We start from the raw sequence: 24,963 nt of genomic DNA, 5'->3' as shown, positions 1-24,963 counted from the left end.
ATTCTTATTTTTTTTTTTTTCTTTTTGTTTATATTTCACATTTATACATAATTTTATACGCCCTATGGCAATGTGTTTGTTCTAAGGTGTAATATGGTGGTTTTCAGATGGTTTAATAAAGTGGGTTAAAAGTCAAAAAGTCTCTCTCTCTCTCTCTCTCTCTCTCTCTCTCTCTCTCTCTCTTTCTCTCTCTCTCTCTCTCTCTCTCTCTCTCTGTTCATTGTAGATATTGCTTTTATTGAAAACATTAAACAATGGCCAGCAATACCGCATTAAACAGAAGTAACTGCAGCTGCTTGCCAATCAATTCTGATCGTAGTACATTACCATTAGTATAAAAGGGTATTAAATATTTTTTTAAAGTCGTTAAACCCATGTTTAACGTGGATGATTAGCGAGGAATACCCGGTTCGTCTACATGTATTACTGACAATTTTATAATTTAACTAATAGTCTATATTTGACGGATAACTTAACTATGTTAAAATAAATGTTACTGGAATAATTTGAGTAATGTTCCATTTGTATAGAGCGTGTTGTCTTTCTTAATGCCGTAATGCACCTTCGCGTGAAGTGGAGAATCGATCCCTGAGCGATCGATCGCAAATAATTCAGCACCTTCACTTGGGACAGCGACATTGTTACGTCGTTCTTAGAGGCATCGTGTTAAGAAGCTTCCTAAGAGACACTTCGGGGAACACACTTAGGAACATAAACAACTTTGCTAAGATATATCTTTTTGAGCCTTCTTAGCGTGCTAAGAGTGAGCGTTATCGGGGAACCGGGCCCAGACTTTTTGCTACTGTCACTCCAAGGTTTTGCTAAATTAAACATTTTAAGTTTTTATAGTTTTTTTCTTTCAGATTTTTTTTCTCATTTAAAGTGTCTTCTTGAAAAAGTTTTTGATCTTATTTAAAATCATTTTGAGCATACATAAAAGTCTTTGTGAGTTGTGCAAACTATTTATCTAATATTTTTATTTTTCTGTAATATAGATATGGATGAATGTGTTGAGATTCCTGAGATCTGTGGTCCAAACTCAATCTGCTTCAACACTGCTGGGAGTTACGATTGCTCGTGTATGAGTGGATATAAAGTAACAGATCCAAACTTCCCTATAGACATCAGTAACCCATGCAGAGGTATGATTGACACCTGACATGCTGAACAGGTTATCTTTTATAGATGGTTTAATTGGATGCAAGCACTTTGTTGCGGTTACGTGCCTGAATCAAAGTGAACTTCTGGTCTTGTATTTATTTGAAACAACGATTTCTGAAACAAATACCTTGGCGAAAATAAAATGTTTTGGTTTGCTAAAGATGAGGGGAGACGATGAGCATGAATTACACCTAAGCGGAGAAGCCTGGCAGCTAGGCAAGAATTCAAGGATCAGCTAACAATGTATACTTTTATTTTTCCCAGTAACATTAGCTTAGTGTAGTAGTTTATACATTTAGATATGATATATGAACAAAGGTAATTTACTTGTCATTTATTTCCCTTATAAGAAAAAAACTACTGTTAAAGGACTCTGTTATCATTGATTCTCCGTGGAAGTACCGGAAGTTGCATTTAGTCCACAAAAGCAGTTTGTTTGTTTGTTTGTTTGTTGTTGCTGCTAAAATCGTCGATACTGCCTGAAAATGTAGTGCTCTGTGCTTTGCGATTTTGCTTTTTCGCTTTTATCTTTTGATTCAACTACCAGCAGTTCAGCACAGTGCTCAAATTAAACAATTGGGCACTCACACTAAAACCACAAATTCCTACTAAAACTATATTGATATTTTGGAATGTTCAAAAACTTGGGGAATCTGTGATAGTGGTCTACTAGTCTGCTATTGCCGGCAATTGACAATCCTAAAACAGGACAACACAGCTGCCCACAATCAATCAGAAGAAAAAATGCCGTCTTTTGGATCTCAATCCACCTGTTGCTCAAACTGCCACAGACTTTTACAAAAAATTGCAGTTCTCGAAAAAAAGTTACTTGTGGTGCTGCTGACCCTGCCAGAACATACAGCAGAGCATCATCGTGGTTCCTCTCAACATAATGCTGGTGAGTCCTGTGAACCTAATGCTTTTAAACAGGTCATAGTGAGCTCAGAGAAACCTAAAGTAATTGAGGACACAAATCAATGGCATAAACAGGGTGCGAGACCCAAAAGTGCTCAAGACATTAGACTGTCACGAGTGTCACAAATTGCTGCATTCAGTGTTGTGCCTGAACGAGTTCATTGAACGAAAGTTCATGAACTCGTTCATATTTTGGGCGAACGTGAACTGAACGTACTGTATTACTGCCTGATGAACATTACCTCGAACTCGTTCATTCTGGTGCTTGTGAACGGCATGCTCTTTCAGTTTAACGTCGTTCAATAGGGTGCCAGATTTCTATAGATTCTTCCAGGCGAAAACCCGGCTGAAACACACTGTAAACAGGCCTTAATGTGTAGCGGAAAAAAACACCCAATCTGGCAACACCGGCACACGTCAGCGTTTCACGGCTGCATGCGTCATCAAAACAACACTGACTGGACGCTGGTGAAATCCAAATCCCTGCCGCGCCACTCACATAGTTTAATATTAAATAACGTCATATTTGTCCTAAATCGTTAACGATTAACATAGGCTGCTAACGCATATTCTGGATCTTGAAATAGACTCTGACTAAGCTCACGCTATTTAACGTGCACGTGCGGCGTGCAATACCTGCGAGTTGTACTACGCGCGACGCCTCGCAGCGTTTCTCGCCCGATGTGTGACCCCCTTGAAGCACCAGGCTAGCCTTCAAGGTATGTGCAAGCAAATACAAAAATTTAAAAGACAGTCAATGCTAATGTAAACCCTGGTTGGATAAGGACTTAAAGTTGGATATGAAGATGAAATCTGACGCATTTAGCTTCAGTGTTAAAACTAATAAAATAATTGCTGTCTGTGGTTCTATATGAGCTATAATGGCAATAATTTTTAAAAAATAATATGGGAAAAAAGAACTTTAAATTAGTTCATTTTTGGAACTGTGAACTAGTTCAAAATTTTGAAATATGAACTATGAACTAAACTAGTTAATTTTAAAATTTGTGAACTGTGAACTGAACTAGTTCATGTAGAAAGTGAACTTTCCCAACACTGGCTGCATTAGCATCATCTACCCCAGATATGGGTACAACTCGAGTAGCCAATATTGGTATTCTACCACCCCCTGTACAGCTTGAAAATAGATTTGAAGAACTAATGAGTTTGGGTGAAGAATCCCCAAATGTTAATGGACACAGATCACATCAGCCAGTAGCTTACAGAGCTAACAGACCCTCAAAATCATCAGTGTTGGGTAAGTTACTCAAAAAAAGTAATCCACTACAAATTACTAATTACTACTTTAAAATTGTAATTTGATTACATTACTGATTACTACATGCAAAAAGTAATCTAATTACTAATTACTTTACTTTTAAGTTACTTTGACAACATCAAATGTAAAATATAGCTGCAAGCAGCAACTCGGGGCCAAGCACCTTCAGCGCAATAATGAGCACCCAAAGCAAGCACTGCAAGCTCACAAAACACAGCAAGCTCACAAATCACAGCAAGCTCACAAAGCACAGCAAGCACACAAAGCACAGCAAGTTCACCAAAGCACACAAAGCACAGCCAGCACACAAAGCACAGCAGGCACACAAAGCACAGCAAGCTCACAAAGCACAGCAAGCTCACAAGGCACAGCAAGCATACAAAGCACAGCAAGCTCACAGAGCACAGCAAGCTCACATAGCACATCAAGCTCACAAAGCACAGCAAGCTCACAAAGCATAGCAAGCACACAAAGCACAGTAAGCTCACAAAACACAGCAAGCACACAAAGCACATCAAACACACAAAGCACAGCAAGCTCAAAAAGCACACCAAGCACAGCAAGCTGACAAAGCACAGCAAGCTCAAAATGCACAGCAAGCTCACCAAGCTCAGAAAGCACAGCAAGCTCATAAAGCCAGCAAGCACACAAAGCACATTAAGCTCACAAAGCACAGCAAGCACACAAAGCACAGCAAGCTCACAAAGCACAGCAAGTTCACAAAGCACAGCAAGCTCACAAAGCACAGCACGCATACAAAGCACACCAAGCATAGCGAGCACACCAAGCACAGCAAGCACATAAAGCACAGTAAGATAACAAAGCACAGCAAGCACACAAAGCAGAGCAAGCACACAAAGCACAGCGAGCACCATACAGCGCATTGAACATGCAAGGCGCAGTAATCACAGAGCAGAACCACCACAATGCAGAGCAACAACAGCAAACATGGCAAAAATAGAGCATGTGTAAACTACAGACAGGTTGAGAAGAATTGATGAGGAAGAACAAAACTTTAATAGAAACACCTAATACATGCCTCAGGCGGGGTTCAAACCCAAGAACTCAGAATCTCAAAGAATCTGATTTCCTAGATGCGCCACTCGGTTGACACAGGTCATGGGGCAGCAGAAAAGAGATTAGAGAGCTGCAAGGATTGACATGTCAATCACCAAAGGTGCAGAAATGACACAGCAGAAGCACAAATAACAGAAATACAATGTACATGAGCTCAAGTGAGATTGAAGACAAGCAGATCATTCTGCAAGCACACAAAGCACAGCAAGCACACAAAGCACTCAAGCTCACAAAGCACAGTAAGCACACAAAGCACAGCAAGCACACAAAACACAGCAAGCTCACAAAGCACAGCCAGCACACAAAGCACAGCCAGCTCACAAAACACATCAAGCTCACAAAGCACAGCAAGCACACAAAGCACACAAAGCAAAGCAAGCTCACAAAGCACACAAAGCACTCAAGCTCACAAAGCACAGTAAGCACACAAAGCACAGCAAGCACACCAAAGACAGCAAGCTCACAAAGCACAGCAAGCACACAAAGCACAGCAAACACCCAAAGCACAGCAAGCTCACAAAGCACAGCCAGCACACCAAACACAGCAAGCACACAAAGCACAGCAAGCACACAAGCACAGAAAGCACAGCAAGCACACAAAGCACAGCAAGCTCACAAACCACAACAAGACCACAAAGCACGGCAAGCACACAAAGCAGAGCAAGCTCACAAAGCACAGCCAGCACACAAAGCACAGCAAACTCCCAAAGCACAGCAAGCACACAAAGCACAGCAAGCTCACAAAGTACAGCAAGTACTCAAAGCACAGCAAGCACACAAAGAACATCAAGCACCCAAAGCACAGCAAGAAACATACAACGTATCAATCACCCAGGGCGCATTGAGCACCCAAGGTGCATCAAGAATACAAGGCGCTGCAAAGAACCCAAAGCGTAGCAATCACAGAGCAGAACCACTGCAGTGCCGAGAAGCAACCGAAACTATATCAAAAACAGAACATTTGTGAACTACAGACAGGTCGAGAAGAATAGGTGAGAAAGAACAAAATGTAATAGAAGAGATAAACAATTGCCTCAGGCAGGATTCGAACCCAAGAACTCAGAATCTCTTTGCGGTTGCCTTACTCGCCACACCACTCAGTTGACACAGTTTAAGGGACAGCAGAAAAGAGATTACAGAGATGCAGGATTGATATATGCCAATTACCAAAGATGTAGAAATGACACCGCAGAGCAGAAATAACAGAAATACAATGTATATGAGAATCAAAAAGCTCAAGTGAGATTGAAGACAAGAAAACATTCTGTAGAGCAACGCTATGAAATGTAATATACAGTAATTAACTATGACAAATAGACAACATCACAGGCATGATCAACTTTACAGAGGTATTGCTCAAAAAACTGCCTAGGTGCCAGAAAAATCTGTTCAGTCATTCCTGTGCGGATTGCTCCAAACATTATACGAGCAGAACCTGGCATAAAATAAACAAAATTTGTAAAAGGAGTAGCGAAAAGATCATTTACCATATGCCTTACAATAACACATGAATAGAATGTTGGAAAATGACAAATGAGGTATCGTTGCAATCGGCATAAACCAGTGAATACAATTTCACAAAGAAAATTAATATCAGACAAAGTATTCAGAACTTCTGACTTCCCAGGTACCTTCAGGGCATCATGCTGAAGCTCCCTACCTATTTTTTGGCGATATAGCCAATACTTCAAAAGTTATAGCAATTTATGACTAATTTCAAAATGGCAGAAAAGCGGTCCGGTAAATCCCGGCATAATACACACCCACAGATGCGGCATGAGCCAAGGAATCCAAAGACAACACAATCATTATTTTCTGTAGTTATGGGCAAAAATAGCCTTTTTTCATATCTCATGACCCATAGGTGGCGCTGTCACCCGATTTGGCATGGTCCCCCAGTTTATGGTTGACATGAAGTGTACCAAATTTCATTTCGATTGATCAAATAATGATCGAGATACAGTTTCAAAACCATTTTTGCGTCAACCTCGTTAAGTTTGTGCATTTATTACTTTTAAACAAAGATAAATATCAAAATTCTGTTCAGTCATTTCTATGCGGCTCACTCCAAAGATCACCTGTGCCAAATTTCATAACAATTGCACCAAATTTGAAGGAGGAGTAGCGAAAAAACGAAATACTGTACATTTCAAAATGGCTGCTACTGTAATGGGTGGAGTCTTACTGTAAGGTATTAAAAACAATAAGCATGAGGAGAGCAATCACGTGTACTAAGTAGAATTTTCATAGATCAAACGGATCTGCAGTTATTACCATTTGAACATTGAATTTTTGTACTGCTGGTGGCGCTATAGAGTTAATGCTAGAGACCCCATTTTTGGCCACCTGACTATTTATGACCACCACTACAACTGTGCCAAATTTCATCATTTTCCTACGTACGGTTCATAGGGCTGCCATAGACACCAATGGCTAAGAAGAAGAAAAAAGTACAATTACAATAGGTGTCTCAGCACCTTCGGTGCTTGACCCCTAAAAACTACAAAGTGAAACTGTCAGAAACAAGGACGGATAAACTCAAACGCAGTGTTAATGTGAAAATGTTTCTTGTAACATTTCAAAACAGTAATGATTACAGTGCATATTTGAATGCTTAAAGCTATTTTTGGTTTGATTTTGCCCCCTCCTAAAATTACTGGTCATATAGTGATCCAGAAATATTTGTAGCTTTTATAATAAGTTACAGATGTTTAACATTTCTCATTAAACATTCTACATTCATTAACATCTATCTATCTATCTATCTATCTATCTATCTATCTATCTATCTATCTATCTATCTATCTATCTATCTATCTATCTATCTATCTATCTATCTATCCATTTTACATTCATTCGCGGTCGCGGAGATAGATCTATCTATCTATCTATCTATCTATATATCTATCTATCTATCTATCTATCTATCTATCTATCTATCTATCTATCTATCTATCTATCTATCTATCTATCTATCTATCTATCTATCTATCTACCTATCTATCTCTTACATTTATTCGCGGTCGCGGAGACAGATCTATCTATCTATCTTACATTCATTCGCGGTCGTGGAGACAGAAACTAGTTTTAACACGTCGTAACAAGGCTACCCGTACATACTGTTTTCCTCAGGCAACGGTTTCTGATGTTAACAAGGAACTTTGCAACATTTTGATGAAACATAAGTCTGTCAGTCTGTCTGTCGGATTGTCATACATGTGGGAAAGAATGACATTCGGAAAGAGCAGTCTGAGCTCCTTAAGGGGGATTTCAATGAACTTTATGAAACAATTGCAAGACTGAAAGTTCAATCATTCATCAGTGGACCTCTCCCAGCCCGAGGAACAAATATGTTTTCTCGGCTACTAAGCTTAAATTCATCATATTTGTGTATTACTCTAAAAGGTACACCACGCATTCTGTTTACAATTATTTATAGGCCTCCCAAATACAACTCAGCAATTGTTGATGAATTCACATAACTTTTATCAACAATTTCCTCTGAATTTGATTATTTTATTATTGCTGGAGTTTCCAAATTCATATAGACAATGCAGAAAACAATACTGCGATTGAACTGTTTAACTGTTTTAAATGTTTTAAACACATTTGATGTGACCCAGCATGTGCAAGGTCCTACACACAAAAGGGGACAAACTCTTGTTCTGCTCATTAGCAAGGGTCTAAACATTTCATCCACTGTAATCAAGGATGAAGCGCTATCTGACCATTTCTGTGTTTACTTTGATTTATTGATCTGTCCTGCCACTGATGCTAGATCTGTCTATGTCAAAAAAAGGTTCATAAATGAGAACACCACTGAGGTATTTATGAATGCTATATCAATGTTGCCAAACATATCGGCAGACTCTGTTGATGTTCTCCTTGAAAAATTTAACACAAAAGTTAAAGATGCCATTGATGTTATAGCTCCAGTAAAGTTCAGGATGATCACTGGCAGACGTAAAGCACCCTGGAGAAACACAACAGCAGTACAGCGCATGAAAAGAACATGCAGAAAAGCTGAACGTATGTGGCGGGAAACAAAACTTGATGTACATTATAGCATCTATAAGGACAGTCTTTGTGCTTTCAATGTAGAACTAGGCACAGCTAGACAGACCTTCTTCTTCAACATTATAAACAACAACATAAACAACACTCGCACTCTTTTTGCTACTGTAGAGAGACTAACAAACCCCCCCAGATCAAGTTCCTAGTGAAATGCTCTCTCACAACAAATGCAATGAGCAGGCCCGGAGTGGGTAATCGGGAGAACCGGGAGGATTCCCGGTGGGCCGCTTCACTTTTGGGCCGGTCAAGTTTTTTTTTTTTTTTTACATTTGTCACGTTAGTGAGTCTGTCTTCTCTTAAATGACACTTCACACGTTTCGCATTGACACTGCAGCGCGCAGCCTCTGCATGGGTTGTACCATGTGAAGGAGTTTTCCCCTCCCCTCCCATAGAGTTGGTTCGGTCCATAGCACGTCTTTTCCAAAACTTTTCTCCGGTAGGCTGGGCCGGCGCTACCGTAACAAAACGCGTCTGAGAGGAGGAGGGCGTAAAAAAACAGGTTGAAGAAAAAAGCCATTGTAGGAGGATGCTGCCAAATGTGCCAAACTTTACAGATTTATTTTCAAGAGGACAAACAAAAGTGACAACAGGTAACTTAAAGAGAAATAAGCCTAGTAATGGTTAGCATTAGCAACTTAATTATTCGGCTAATACCGTTTTCAAACTATTTACAAGCCAACATTTTTTTTTGTTAAAATATTAGCCTTTTGTGTATATATGCGATTCATAGACTTTGCAAATATTATGCAAGCAGTTTCTGAGCAGCAGATAAGCCAGTTCCCCGCTAAAAACGAGGAGGCAATGAGTAAACAATATGAATTAAAGTTATTTAACCCTCAGGTTGTGTTCAGAACCATATAACACCTTTTGTGTTCCTAGTCAAAAATGAGCAGCCTAAAAAAAGCTTATAAATCACTTTTTATGCTATATATTTACCCAATATTGGATTTAATATTTTTTCGTCAAACTGTTTTCTTTTTTAATTAGGACTGGGTTTTATATTTCTATTTGCATCTGATTAATCATAGGCCTCATAGCATTAGCAATGCTAATAATTTATCAACCTTTCCTTGTGGAATAGACTCTAAACAGGGCTGGGTTGTTTTTGACCCATGGTGGGTGGGTGTTGGACGGAACACGCTGCTGGGTTGGAATTGACCCAATGCTGGGTTGTTTTAACCCAACTGTTGGGTTATTATAATCCATGGTTGCATAACAGCGGCCCAGCATTGGGATATTTTTGACCCAGCGTGTGTTCTGTCCGGTGTTTGCCCATTGTGGGTCAAAAATAACCCAGAGTGTAGAGGAATATTTTTGTTAACTTCTCATCTCAAGTGAAATATTATGTAACTTTTACCTTATTTGTTGAACCATGATATTAATAAAAACTATAGTAAGAGCTGAACTGTTGCTTTATTTATCCAATTTGAAAAAAGTGCTAATTTGGAATAACACTATAGAAAAAGTGGGCCGTCTTGGGCCTGTAACTCCCGGGCTGAAAAGTGGCCCCACTCCGGCCCTGGCAATGAGTTTGCAACCTTTTAACGGAACAGCAGCACCACCACCAACAACAACACAATCAGGTAAACCATACAGTTAGTAAATCGTGTAAGGGTAATGTTTACCTTTTTAAATCCAGTCAAAAATATGTTTGACATTTGGTTTTAATAAGTGCAAACTTACAGTATACTATGAATGTCTTACTGTTTAGTAAAACAAAGTACAGACCCACACATAAACAACAGATCAGTCTGGCAATATGGACACCAGGATTTTGAAAATAACAACTACACAACAAAGCATAGATCATACTTAATAACTTTATTTCTTGCAGCATTTAAAAGGCCAATGTCAATGTCAATGACAATAGCTCAAGTTTTTGATACCAGTCTTGCCGCTGATACTGAAGAGAGGAGAACTCTTTTAAATAAAATTCAACCAATGGTAAGTATGCATGGAAAACCTTTATAACAGTGTACACATAAATATAAGCTTATGTTTTTTTTTTAACTATGGGGTACTTATTATTAATATTCCATTCACTTCAACAAATGAAATTCAAATATTACATGATATAACATTCACTAAGTTTTTAGGTAAAATCTAATTTTGCTTTAACTTATAAAAATAAGTTACATTTGATAAGTGCTTAATTTGATAAGTGGAAGTACAATCATTTGAAAGAAAAATATATAATAAAATAAATATTGATATTTAAGTTGAAATTACTTGTAAACCCAGTTTGATTGTACTTTTTGGGGTGGTTTCCTGGACAAGTATTATTTTAAACCAGGGCTAGGCCTTAGTTTAATTAGGAAATATAACTAGTTTTAGGTCAATTTAATTTTATTTATATAGCACTTTTCACAAATGTTAATTATTTCATAGCAGCTTAACAGATGCAGGAAAAAACACAGAAAAATCGATGGACAACATAAGCAGCAGAATAAATTGGCTAAGATTTGACCGTAGGGAGGGTGGTAATAAGAGGGTGCTAAGCTAATGTCAGCTGACTCCCAAGGGGTTGAAAAAACACCCTATATATATGAAGAGTTTGGTTCCAAAACGCGATAAATGCCATTTTTGAAAAAAATGAGTTACTGTCAAAATCAGTATTATATCAGGTCAGTAGTTAAAAGTAAATTCTTAATTTTACGCAAAATCCAATATCCGCCGTTTTATTCTGTCATCTTTTCTCCCTTTTTTCCCAAAATGCGATAAACGCCACTGCTCCTTTTTAACAGAACGCAATAAATCCATTTCTGATATTACAGCCCACCAGTCACGTAATGTAAACAAACAATGGCGGACGCGCTGAGTCCACGGAGTCCTAGTTTTCCTCATCTACTTTGTACTTCGTGATCAACAAACAAAACAAAATAATACTTTAATTGCATTGATAAACCTGTGATGGTTTTCTGTGATGGGAAAGAAACGTAAGCCATCAGCATCTAATATTTTCCCTGAGAGGCACTCGGGAGACGGGTGCTTCTCCCGACAGCATCAAGCTTATCATGCTAACACATTGACCCCAGAGGATGAAAAACTTTCCATAATTTTACTCAAAGTCAACTAAAATCGAGCAGGACCAAAAACATTTTACAGCTGATCTCTGTGAAAGACGTTAAGCGAGGACGTCAAGTAACCGCAATGACAGTGATCTTAATATGACAAAGTAAGTGTTTTGATTAATGACATTAATGTTTATATTTTTAATTAGTGTGTACAACTAGTCAACTAAATGAATATAACATGGCAAAGATGAATGCACATTTATATAGGCTATTGATTCAATAGATTTATAGCATTTTGAATAAAAACTTGTCATGGATTTATTGCATTTTGTGGAAAAAATTATCCGTTTTTATAATAAATCTTTGAAAATCAACTTATGGATTTGAATTTTTTATGTTTTTATAACCTAAAGATGCTATGTGAAAGTTTGTAACAGAAAATAGTTGTTTTCATCTTGTCACTTTCTTGGTATAGAAAACACGTTTTTACCAAAATTTGTCAAAATGGATTTATTGCGTTTTGGAACCAAACTCTTCATATATATAAATAAACGGGGTAGCCGGTGGTCGTAGGTCAGACATCAGCTGGGCATCATGTTGAAGGAAAGCCAGTAGATCAGTGGTGTGATGACCTTCATGGCACCAGGAACTGGGTCTGTTTGTCTCATTGTCTTTGGGATCGAGGACAAGACGGGGAAAGAGAAACAAAATCCATAGGAGCCGTTCTCATGTAATGCAAGTATTACAGTCATTTCCGCTCGGTTCCAGACAGGCTAACTATTGCGACATAAGTATATTACCCAGACGAATTATGTGAATGCTTTTTTAAAGAAAAATGTCTTTAGTTTAGACTTAAATTGATCGACTGTGTCTGATTCTCGAACATTCTTCGGTAAATCATTCCAGAGCTTAACCAACGTGCCTTACTAAAATCATTACTTTTTGTTTTGCATTTTGAGGCAAAAAAGGGCACTTGTGTATTTTAAGATATGTCAGTGCAAGTTGTTTTCAGTTTGGACAGCTCCCCTGTCCGGGAAACCGCCCGTCAAAGTTTAAGGCATCACATTTCTTACAATGCAAGGTTCTTAATTCCCCAAAGTTCTTCCATTATACCTATGAGTACTGTAGTGCATTTCCTTAAGTATATACTTTTGGTTACAGATTGACCAATGTTACAAAACTGTACCTGACTACATTCCTGGGTCTGCAAAAGTCAATAATTTCAGGTGAGGTCTACAATATGTGATGCAGTACGTAAAAACCCAGCTAAGTCAGTTTTTGTGATTTACTGATTAAATGAAATCTTCATGCATAAAAAACATTCTGTGAAAATATAACATTAGAAGACTTTAGCTTGAAAGCGTGACATATGTTTTTTTTTATGTGCAATTTTTTTGTAAAACTTGTTGACATAGTGATTTCTAATGAATATGTGTTTTCCCTAGGTCTGGTAGCATTATAGTAGACTACACAATTAATGCAACATCTAGCAGCCCCGATTTTACATCTGCAAACATACAGCTTGCCAACAGTCTAAAGCAGGCAGGACTCCCTGTGGATCCCACTTTATTCGCTGAAAGTGGTAAGGGTGTAACGGGGTGCTTTAAAGAAAGCAAGTGAGATGAGAATCCATGTGCAAAAGGTGTTTTATTGTAAAATCCCATAAAGGGCCAGCAAACAAATCCAAAGGGTTAATCCAAAATCAGAATCCAAATACAGGCAATGTGTCAGGGCAGGCGGCAGTACAGGCAAAATCCAAATAACAGGCACAGGTCAAAACAGGAACAGATACAGATACCAAAACAGATTAACAGTTACAGATAACAGATTCAGATAACAGACAGGATGTGGCGATGTAATAATCAGCCAGGAACTGGTGAACAGGATGTGACTTGTATACAAGAACAAACAGGAAGTGTGAAGTGAAACATGGCAGGATGTATATCAAAATAAAAGCCAGAACAGAACAGGATGTCAAAATAAAAGTCCAAAATACAAAAATACACAGAATACAAGAAAAACACAGAACAAAACCATTACAGAACCCCCCCTCTAAAGGGCGACTCCCGGAGCCCAACAAACAAATAATAAAGTCCAAAAGAGGGTGGGCCAGGACCTCTTGGCAAAGGCAGGGCAGTTCAGGAGAGGTCCTGGGTCATGAGGCCAGGATGGGCCTGGGTCATGGGGCAGGCTTGGACCTGGGTCATGGGGCAGGCTTGGACCTGGGTCATGGGGCAGGCTTGGACCTGGGTCATGGGGCAGGCTTGGACCTGGGTCATGGGGCAGGCTTGGACCTTGAACACAAGGAAAGGAAGGGTCCGAGCACACTTCGGCCTCCGCCTTGGTGTCCTCTGCCTCCTTCCTGTGTCCGGGTACTACCCCTCCCCCCAAAAAAACTTGGAAAAGCTTCCACAGTCCAAGGTGGTGATGTCCCAGATGGTGAATCAGATGAGTTCTTAGAGCCAGGTGAATCAGATGAGTCCTTTGAGCCAGGTGAATCAGATGAATTAGACGGGACCGGTGAATCAGGCCGATGAGTCGGGCGGATCCGATGAGTCGGGCGGATCCGATGAGTCGGGCGGATCCGATGAGTCGGGCGGATCCGATGAGTCGGGCGGATCCGATGAGTCGGGCGGATCCGATGAGTCGGGCGGATCCGATGAGTCGGGCGGATCCGATGAGACGGGCGGATCCGATGAGACGGGCGGATCCGATGAGACGGGCGGATCCGATGAGACGGGCGGATCCGATGAGACGGGCGGATCCGATGAGACGGGCCGATCCGATGAGACGGGCCGATCCGATGAGACGGGCCGATGAGACGGGCGGATCCGATGAGACGGGCGGATCCGATGAGTCGGGCGGATCCGATGAGTCGGGCGGATCCGATGAGTCGGGCGCATCCGATGAGTCGGGCGGATCCGATGAGTCGGGCGGGACGGGTGAATCGGACGGGACGGGTGAATCGGACGGGACGGGTGAATCGGACGGGACGGGTGAATCGGACGGGACGGGTGAATCGGACGGGACGGGTGAATCGGACGGGACGGGTGAATCGGACGGGACGGGTGAATCAGAAGGGTCAGATGAGGCCGAGGATTCCGGTGGTTCAGATTCAGAGCCTGGAGGAACACAGGGGACAAACGAGCAGAATGCAGACCAAACGCACCACAGGGCCATGGCAAATTCAGGAATAAACGAGTCAATAAGACATACCTCTGTGGTCGTTGGTTCGGGCATGGTGGCCATCTTGATGTCAGGTGAAGGGTGAATGATAGCCCTCATAAGTGCAGGTGTGGTGGTGACAACGGCCCTCTGAAGCTCAGGTGCAGGAATGGTTGTTGCTCGCACATAAACAGGTGCAGGTGCAAAGACAGGCAGGATGGCAGCCATTTTAGGGACAGGCAGGATGGCGGCCATTTTATGATCAGTCATGGTGGCGGCCATTTTAGGAACAGGCATGGTGGCGGCCATTTTAGGAACAGACACAGATTTATTAGAATCAGACAGAACAGGCATGATATGGGTTGGCGTGTTGTGAATAGCCTCTGGTTTGTTATCCACAACACCCACAGTGAAGGGAGAGCCACACAAACACAGAGCATGGTCAATGTACTGTTCTAAAGTCCAGTGTGGTGTATGGAGTGGCATAGTACGGGCAATGTCTCGATCTAATCCACAATAAAATATGTCCTTTAGAAATGAATCCTGGAAGTTTACCTGACATGATAGTTCACAGAAATCCTCAACAAATTCCTCAATGGAGCGGTGGTTCTCGCGGAGACAAACCAGTTGATCTGCTGGAGTCATGGTGCTGGTGGGAAGTTACAAACCTTTGCTGGATTCCGGGTTAGGCTGATTATTCTGTAACGGGGTGCTTTAAAGAAAGCAAGTGAGATGAGAATCCATGTGCAAAAGGTGTTTTATTGTAAAATCCCATAAAGGGCCAGCAAACAAATCCAAATGGTTAATCCAAAATCAGAATCCAAATACAGGCAATGTGTCAGGGCAGGCGGCAGTACAGGCAAAATCCAAATAACAGGCACAGGTCAAAACAGGAACAGATACAGATACCAAAACAGATTAACAGATACAGATACAGATAACAGATAACAGATAACAGATAACAGATAACAGATAACAGATACAGATACAGATAACAGATTCAGATAACAGACAGGATGTGGCGATGTAATAATCAGCCAGGAACTGGTGAACAGGATGTGACTTATATACAAGAACAAACAGGAAGTGTGAAGTGAAACATGGCAGGATGTATAGCAAAATAAAAGCCAGAACAGAACAGGATGTCAAAATAAAAGTCCAAAATACAAAAATACACAGAATACAAGAAAAACACAGAACAAAACCATTACAAAGGGTAGTGATTTTTTAATTTAGCTATTATGCTACTACTGTATGATCTAGTTTATTCATTTATAGTTTTTTTGTGCTGTTATGTATCAAAGATTGCTTTTTATTTTATTACTTTCTTTCTTAGTATTTTTTTCTTGATTTCAGTAGAAATATTTAAAAAATCTTAAATTAAGACGCTTTTTCTTGATGAGCAAAACGACCCAAGAAAATAAGTCTAGTATTTAGAACAAAAATATCAAATTTAAGTGATTTTGTGCATAAAACAAGCAAAAAAATCTGCAAATTGAATTTTTCTTGTGATTAAGAAACATTTTCAAGACTTTATATTTACCCCATTGGCAGAATTTTTAGCTTGTTTTATGCACAAAATCACTTAAATTTGATATTTTTGGTCTAAAAACTAGACTTATTTTCTTGGATCACTTTGCTCATCAAGAAAAAGCATCTTAATTTAAGAATTTTTAGATATTTTTACTGAAAACAAGACAAAAATACTAAGATTTTTTTCCCTTGAAAATCTTTTTTCTTTGCAGTGTAAAAATACGTTAATGTACTTAAATATTGAATGTAAAACAAAAACTTGTATTTATGAAATGTAATAGAGTAAAAATTATGATAATATGCTTTGGAATGTATGTTTTCCAAAGGAAAAAACACTCATAAAATACAAATAGTTGAAAAAATAATTTTAAGTAGAAAGTAAAACCTCTGCTTGATAGCAACTTGTCAGCCAACCTGTGGTCTGTTGACGTTGGCATGAACGATTAATTTACTTCTCCTTTTGATGTTTTTTGTAAAACAATAGCTCTGAATTCTTGTTAATCTGTTAGGACAGTCTATCGCACAATAGCTTTTTCCCATTTAGACGCGTTTTCTTCGTGTTTTCGCTGATTTCACACTGTACACACTCTTTTGCCACTCAGTGGGCGTAACCACAGTCTCTTTCACCGAAGGTGACGTCACGTGTGTTCATTTTTCTTTTAGTGCCAGCACTCCTCTTCAACACCACAAATAAAATATATCCAATGCAAAGGCTGGATCTGAGATGTATACACCCAGCATCTGTTGCGGGAGCAATAACATGGACCGTGAATAAGATTGATCCTACACTAGATCCTATGAGATATTCAATTATTGAAAGTAACACAAGTAGCACTCTCACTGTGAAGAATGCAAGTGAATTTGACAGTGGTGAGTCATGTCTATGATATCTTTTATGACAAAATAACAGATATGGCTGATTTTAGCACAGCAAAATAACAGATATGGCTGATTTTAGCACAGCAGTTTTATATTTATGTTTATTGGTATAAAAATCAGTTATGCAGTTTCTTTTGTTTCAGGTTTAAAAAACTTTAAAGGCAAATAAACTGATAGAAAATTTATAGATAGATAGATAGATAGATAGATAGATAGATAGATAGATAGATAGATAGATAGATGGAGAAACATAATATTAACATAACATTTATCCACTAATAGGTAGATACTCATGTGTCATAAAAAGGAACAATATATCTTATATTCAATGGCAAGACATTGTTATTGAACAACGTCCAAAGATTGAAGTTGACGCTGATCGAGTATTTGAGTGCAAGGATCAGACTGTCCAAATTAAATGTTGTGCTGCGCTCTACAGTATTGAGTGGGACCGGATTCCTGATGGTGATAAACTGGAAAATTCAGGTTGTACATGCAAACAGTCAATATAAATATTTCTACTTATTCATCAAAACATTATAAAAACACTTATCAATCATTGTATTCTCTGTTTACCCAACCAGAAACTAACTGCATCATATTACAACATAAACTTCTGAAAATAAATTGTGGGAGTGTGGAAACCTTTACATGTCAACTCAAAGACCTGAAAGAGCTACAAGGTTACAGTTACAGCAGGAAAAGCGTCACCATTAAAACAAGTGACAAAAGTAAGCTTTTAGTTTCTTAGTCTTCAGATCATTTCTTGTGTTATTGTTGCTTCGGATGATGTTTACTAAATAAATTTTTTGAGTCCAGAATTTGACTGTACAAGTGAAACACTTGGAATTGGACAAATAGGTGATAAAGTAAATGGACCGTGTGAAAATGGCAGGATAGGCTTCATAACTTATCAATGTCAGTTAGATGGCTGGAGGAAGATACAGATCGAATGTGTACTTCCTATTCTTGCATCCCTTCAAAGTGAAGTTCAGGTACTCGATTAATTATGTATTTGTTAAAAGAACACTTTTCATTTTACAATGTATAATATATGCACATTTTTATATGGTAATGTAGGTCTTGACTGAGGAAAAAATTCCAGGGTTTCTGAAAAGCCTCAGTGATGCCACTGTGAAGAACAGCATCGAGATATCACAGTCTGCCTCGGATGTCAAAGCAATTGTTGATATGCTCCATCAATTAACAATCATCTCAACAAACATGACCATTGATAAGACTGTGATGAATGTAATTGATTTTTCTTCTGCAATTTACACATACCTGTATATTTTATTCATTTATGGGGTTTTACTGACAGGATTTTGATTATTTCAGGACTTAATTATAATCTGTTTTTACTAATGCTATCTCATGCCAATTCCTATGTATTTTACGAGGTGGCTAATTTGTACGACCATATTCATACATTTGTACGATTTCCTTGGACCCCTGGGAATTGGGGTTAGGGGCGGGGTTTCGTTATTGTTTTTATGATAATCATATGTTTTGCACAATTAACATCGAACTCATTCGTACAAATTAACCAACTCATAAAATATGTATAAATTCTTGTGAAATCAGGCTGTTTTTAACAAACAAAAAAAACAACAATACTGGTGTGCATCTTGAGACAAAACAATGGCACTGATACAGTGGGGAGGATACGTGTTTGACACATCAGCGTTTTCGTCGGTGAGGGGATTTCTGAGTGGGCTATTGACACAAAATTTCCGCCAGATGTAGCCATTAGGCAGAATGTTGAATTCATGCAGGGAGATCAGAACATTTAAGTATACAAGTTGAATAATAATAAATAAGGTGAAATGACACAGGGAATAAGTATTGAACACATGAAGAGAACAAGGTGCAAAATGGCACAGAAAGCCAGGAGATCAGCTGAAATCTGAGAGAAACCCTGCCCACTATCAGCACTAATTGATATTCGCTGCTTTAGCCTAATTAATGGCCTATAAAGGCTTCTCATTACCCAGGAGGCACCCAGGAAAGACTTCATGATGGGTAAAAGCAAAGAACTCTCTCAAGATCTTCGTAATCTTATCGTTTAAAAGCATTTTGATGGGAATGGTTCTAGGCACATTTCCAGAATGCTGAATGTTCCTGTGAGCACTGTGGGGGCCATTATCCGGAAATGGAATTAGCATCACTTCACCATAAACCGGCCAACGATCAGATGCTCCATGTAAGATCCCTGTCCGAGGAGTCCAAGAATAATCAGGAGAGTTCTCCAAGAGCCAAGAACCACTCGGGCAGAACTTCAGGAAGACCTTGCATCAGCAGGTGCTGTTATTCAAAGATAACTATAAGCAATGCACTGAACTGCCATGGTATCCATGCACGCTCACCGCGCAAGACTCCATTGCTGAACAAAAAGCATGTTGAGGCTCGGTTAAACTTTGCAAAAGAGCATTTGGAAAAGCCTGTGGATTATTGGGAGACTATAGTATGGTTAGAGGAAATCAAAATTGAACGTTTTGGCAGTCATTCTACACACAATGTTTGGAGAAGAAATAGCACTGCCCACCACCCCAAGAACACCAAACCAACAGTTAAGTTTGGGGGTGGAAGCATCATGGTTTGGGGCTACTTTTCAGCAAGGGTTACTGGCAGACTTCATATTATTGAATGGAGAAATGTACCGGGACATTCTGGATAAAAATCTGCTGCCATCTACCAGAAAGCTAAAAATGAAAAGAGGGTGGACATTTCAGCAAGACAATGATCCCAAACACAAGCCCAAGGAAACAATGAAGTGGTTTCAAAGAAAGAAAATCAGTTGCTTGAATGGCCCAGTGAGAGAACTGAAGATCAAAATTCATAAAAGAGGCCCAAGGAACCTTCAAAATTTAAAAACCATTTGTGTTGAAGAATGGGCCAGAATCATTCCTGAGCAATGCAGATGACTGTTCTCTCCATACCAGAGGTGTCTAGAAGCTGTAATCACCAACAAAGGTGTTTATTAAGTATTAAATAAAGTGTGTGCAATTCTTGTTCCCTGTTTTATTTCACTTTATGTATTGTGACTCGACTTGTGTACTTGAATGTTCTGGTTTCTTTGAATGAATTCAATGTTTGGTTTGCTGGCGGCATCTGGTGGAAATTTTGTGTCGGTTGATCACTTGGAGGTCCCCTTGCTGGTGGGGGTGCTGATGTGTCAAATACTTATTTTCCCGCTGTATATGTTAAGACATGTCAGTGCAAGATGCTTTAAAATTAAGACAGCTCAAACATGCATTTTAGTCTGGGACTAGGAAAAACTTTGTCCAGGAAACTGCCCTTTTTGTTTGCGCTATTCATTGAGTTTTATTTTCTACTGTACATGTACTGTAGAAAAACACTTTAAAGGGGACATATCATAAAAATCTGACTTTTCCATGTTTAAGTGCTATAATTGGGTCCCTATTGCTTTTATCAATCTAGAAAATGTGAAAATGTGGTCAACCCAGTAACCTAGTTTTGGTAAACCATTCTCTGCATTATCCAACCACGGCACTGATATTTAGTGCAGATATCAGCTCATTTGCATTTAACAGGGCACACCCAAAAAGGGCACATTTTAACATGCTATAATAAATTATGTATATGATATTTTGAGCTAGAACGTCTTAAGCCCGGTGCACACTGAAAGATTTCAGCCAGGATTTAGCTGTCTGAGACAAATTTTGAAATCCTAAAAGATTTCTGGAATCCTAGGCTAAAATCTGCTGTCTTTGATCGCTAGTTTGACATGTTCACAGGCAGCCGATTAATGACCGTTGCGATCAAAATTATCCTCCGACAAAATTCTGGCAGTGTCTGAAATTTTGTGAGACAATCCTGCTGTGTGACATCTACCTACGACAACCGGCAGACCAATAACCAATAGAAGCACAGAACCCGATAACGCAATTAGTGCGGCGACAACAACAAATCAACGCAGACAAATGTCAAAAGAGCCTGGTAAACTGAACAGCAGGAGGAGAAACTTGTGGAGTTATGGAAAGATAAATAGTGTTTGCACAACGTGTCATCGCCAATGTACCATGATAGGATAAAAAATGAGGCAGCCTGGAGAGAAATCGCAAATCCCAGTTACTTGTTTTTTCTTCTTTTTATGCTTGAGATAAGTCATGATTAAAATGAACGGTAGATTTGTTCCGGTTTGCTGTCCTTCGGTTTAGTGTGTGTTCGCCCAGCCGTCGTCGATCGATGACGTAAAACTGCGGACGCATCTGTTTGCGTGCGATTTTTTTAAGTCTTTAAACTCGTACAGTCTGACATTGATGGAAACTGAGATCATACAGTGTGACATGGACTTAACTACGATCTTGATCGCACAGTGTGGCAAGCAACAATCCTAAAGGACTATTTTAAATCGCACAGTGTATACCGGGCTTTATACGTACTCTGAGGACACCAAAGATTTATTTGACATCTTAAAAAAAGTCTTGTGAAATGTCCCCTTTAAATGACCAGAAGTACTGCATTGATTACTCATAAATTCAAAATCATTGTAATTGTAGACAAACATAATGTTTGCACTGTGTGTGCAATGTGATTTTTTTATTTCAGACAATGTATCAGTGCAGTATACGCAATTTACTAACTGTATTTTTTGTATTTGCAGACATATCTTAAAACAGTGGATGTTATTGTATCAGATCAAACTAATAACATATGGGGAGAATTAAACAATGGCAACACAACATCAAATACCAGCACTGTACTTTTGCTTGCCATTGAAGTAACAAGCAATCGTCTGTCAGATGTGAATTTTACTTTAAATGAATCCTCCATTCAGCTGGAAAGAACCTTAATTCGCAACTCATTCAATTTAACTTCACAACAGCCAAACTCAAATACCCAGATCATGTTTTCAGACGTTCCTGAACCGACCTTCGTAACTCTTATAATCTTCTCAAATCTTGACAATGTTCTACCAACTCGTAATACTTCTAAAAATGACACCGGTACATTCGAAAACCGGATTAATGGAGACGTGGTTGTGATAAAGGTTAACCAAACAGTTAATAATATTTCTCTTACTTTTGACATTACGAATGAGCTACTGGGAAATCCTCAGTGTGTCTTTTGGAACTTTGATCTGGACCGATGGGATTCTGATGGATGTAAAGTCAAGCACTCAGAGAATGGCAAAGTTACATGTGAATGTAACCACACAACGTCTTTTTCAATCCTCATGACAAAGAATTTTATGGATGATAAAGCATTGTCCTATATCACATACATTGGTGTAGCCATTTCAATGGCCAGCTTGGTTTTATGTCTCATTATTGAGATAATCGTATGGAAGTCAGTGACAGGAAATGACACAGCGTACATGCGTCACGTCTTTGTAGTTAACATCTCTGTGTCACTGCTGATCGCAGACATCTGCTTTATCATTGGAGCTGCAATTGCTAAACCAGGAGAGTCTACACCGGTGAATCCCTGCAGTGCAGTGGTTTTCTTCATTCACTTTTTTTACCTGGCTCTTTTCTTCTGGATGTTAACTTCAGCCCTTTTCCTCCTTTACCGCACTGCCATGGTCTTTTCTCAGATGTCAAGGGCTAAAATGATGGTCATTGCCTTCATGGTTGGTTATTGTGCACCTTTGCTCATAGCAGTTATTACTGTCGCATCCACAGCTGGAGCTGGTAGATATATTTGGAAGAAAGATGTTTGTTGGCTGAACTGGTCTGAATCTAAGGCCCTGCTGGCATTTGTGATTCCAGCTCTGACCATTGTTGCCTTTAACCTCATGGTTTCGATTGTGGTTTTATTTAAAATAGTTAGGAGAAATGTCAATTCTGCAACTCAAAAAGATGAGAAACACAACCTTGTTGTCATTTTCCGATGTCTGGCCTTTCTGACTCCTATTTTTGGCCTAACATGGGGATTTGGAGTGGGAACCATGGTGTCAGATGGGTATGGCCTTCATGTGGTGTTTGCCATCCTCAATTCATTTCAGGTAACATTTATTGTTTCAGCTTATGTTCTATTATAAAGTTACATTATGTGTCCTTTATAAGGAAAGTGTATAAGGTTTTAAGTATAATCCATTATACAGTCTTTCCAGAAAAACTCAGTTTTTTGGATTGTTTCGGGCAAAAATCCTTAATCTTGCAACATGTTTTCTTAAAAAATGCGATGGAATATAAGGGATATTTATGCAATTTTATGCTATGAAATTGCGGGAACTTGCAAAAATTGCAGGAACTTGCAAAAACAGTTTTTAGCTTTTGCAGCTTTTCAATGATGTTCACGTCACATAATCACATTACTTCATAACGTTCCCATGGCAAAAGGGGACATGGCTGTGCTTGTGTGAGGTAAATGCAGACTTTGGCTGATTATGCGTTAAATCATGCGATCGCATAATCACGTATTTTTGGAGGGACTGATTATAATGCATTAATGATGTTGCTTAATGCAAAACACCTTTCTTTTGCTACAGGGTTTCTTTGTTTTAGTGTTTGGAACACTTCGGGACAGCAAGGTATATTCAAAGTCTATTTTAAATGCCATGATGAAATGGCTTTAATCTAAAATATTGGCACAAATATTTATTCCAGTATTAGATTCATTAAGTACTAAATCATATTAATCACATGTACAGTTTTTCATTTGTTGTATCATCTTTTAATGAAGTTAATCCTATTCCTAAAATGAAAGGCTCGTTTTAAGAATTAAACAAATTGTCTGTGGTTGCAGGTCCAACAGTCTCTGGCAGGAAAGTTGAGGCTAAAACTTAGTTCTGACCCACCAAGGTAAAATGCAACACTTCATTCATGAGCTCAATATTAGTCCTTTCATGTTGGCTGATTATTATCTTTTATCTAATATTTCTGAATTACAGATCACTACTTCTACAGGGCCATCGTCTACAGTCAAACTAGGTTGCTTAGGAAGGATGCGGCGTATACCCAAGTAAAAAAATGTTTAAACCTGTCTCGGAATATATTTCAAAGATTATTGTAACGTGGTTGAAAGAAAGTGCAGGAGAGTAGAATCCATGTGCAAAAAGAGGTTTATTAAGTAAATCCCAAAAAGGCCCAGCAAACACATCCAAAGGGGCAATCCAAAACGTAATCCAATATCAGGCAATAGGTCAGGGCAGGCAGCAAGACAAACAATATCCAGAAAACAGGCACAGGTCAAACAGAATGGTTAAACAATAATCAGCCCCGATATGCTCAACAGGAAGTGGTTATATACAAATACACAAGAAGTGGGAAGTGAAGTGAGACATGACCAGATTAAAATATAAAAGCCAGAACAGAGCAGGATATCAAAATAAAAGTCCTAATAACAAAAACAAACAGAACACAAGACAAAACCCCTTACAATTATATAAAAAACTGCAATTTTACATATTGTAATTTTACTTACTGAGGAAAAGGAAATGTTCATGCTGCATAATTATTCACATTGTTGATAATATATTAAGGTTAGATATTCTAAGTTACAGTTTGTTTTAAAGCTCCACTGTGTAGGATCTACTCCCATCAAGCGGTGAAAGTCTATATGACAACCAACTGAATATTACTTTCTAGCCCCCCCATTCGGAACGCGTTTTAACTCGTACGGTGGCCCGGCCGTGTCATGCCAAGGTTAACATGGCTTCCAGTAGCTACAAAGCAAAAGCAATGAAAAAAATGAACAATTTGCAATGTCATTTGCGTGTGATCCGTCAAAGCACACAGATTTATGTTAAACATGTAAAAAGTCTGATTGTCATGATATGTCCGCTTAAAATCACATACAAAAAACAACCATAAACGTAGCTTAGACACTCCTTTTTTATCCACGCGAGGAAAAATATCACAGGGGCTCGTCGATCAGATCACAAGTGGACGAGAGAGA

At 39.0% G+C, this 24,963-nt stretch overlaps 1 protein-coding gene across 2 annotated transcripts; it reads left to right on the top strand.

Annotated features, from left to right (window-relative positions):
* Window positions 1-1,014: 1,014 nt before the first annotated feature.
* On the top strand, window positions 1,015-24,572 carry LOC129429697 (adhesion G protein-coupled receptor F4-like). Of its 2 annotated transcripts, XM_073856229.1 has the most exons (14): window positions 1,015-1,142; window positions 9,943-10,089; window positions 10,341-10,450; window positions 12,682-12,746; window positions 12,966-13,102; window positions 16,882-17,088; window positions 17,380-17,583; window positions 17,682-17,828; window positions 17,917-18,092; window positions 18,178-18,348; window positions 21,725-23,068; window positions 23,555-23,596; window positions 23,812-23,867; window positions 23,957-24,572. In XM_073856229.1, exons 1-14 carry the CDS (start codon window positions 1,082-1,084, stop codon window positions 23,994-23,996), a joined length of 2,907 nt encoding a protein of 968 aa, XP_073712330.1. In that variant the 5' UTR covers window positions 1,015-1,081; the 3' UTR covers window positions 23,997-24,572. The 2 variants fall into 2 exon arrangements, with proteins under 2 accessions (XP_073712330.1, XP_073712329.1); XM_073856228.1 differs by lacking the exon at window positions 1,015-1,142 and having other exon boundaries at window positions 7,561-10,089.
* Window positions 24,573-24,963: the final 391 nt, after the last annotated feature.

The sequence above is a fragment of the Misgurnus anguillicaudatus genome, chromosome 18, assembly GCF_027580225.2.
Source record: "Misgurnus anguillicaudatus chromosome 18, ASM2758022v2, whole genome shotgun sequence".
NCBI classification, from domain to species: domain Eukaryota; kingdom Metazoa; phylum Chordata; class Actinopteri; order Cypriniformes; family Cobitidae; genus Misgurnus; species Misgurnus anguillicaudatus.
This window is presented reverse-complemented; position numbering and strand designations above follow the sequence as displayed.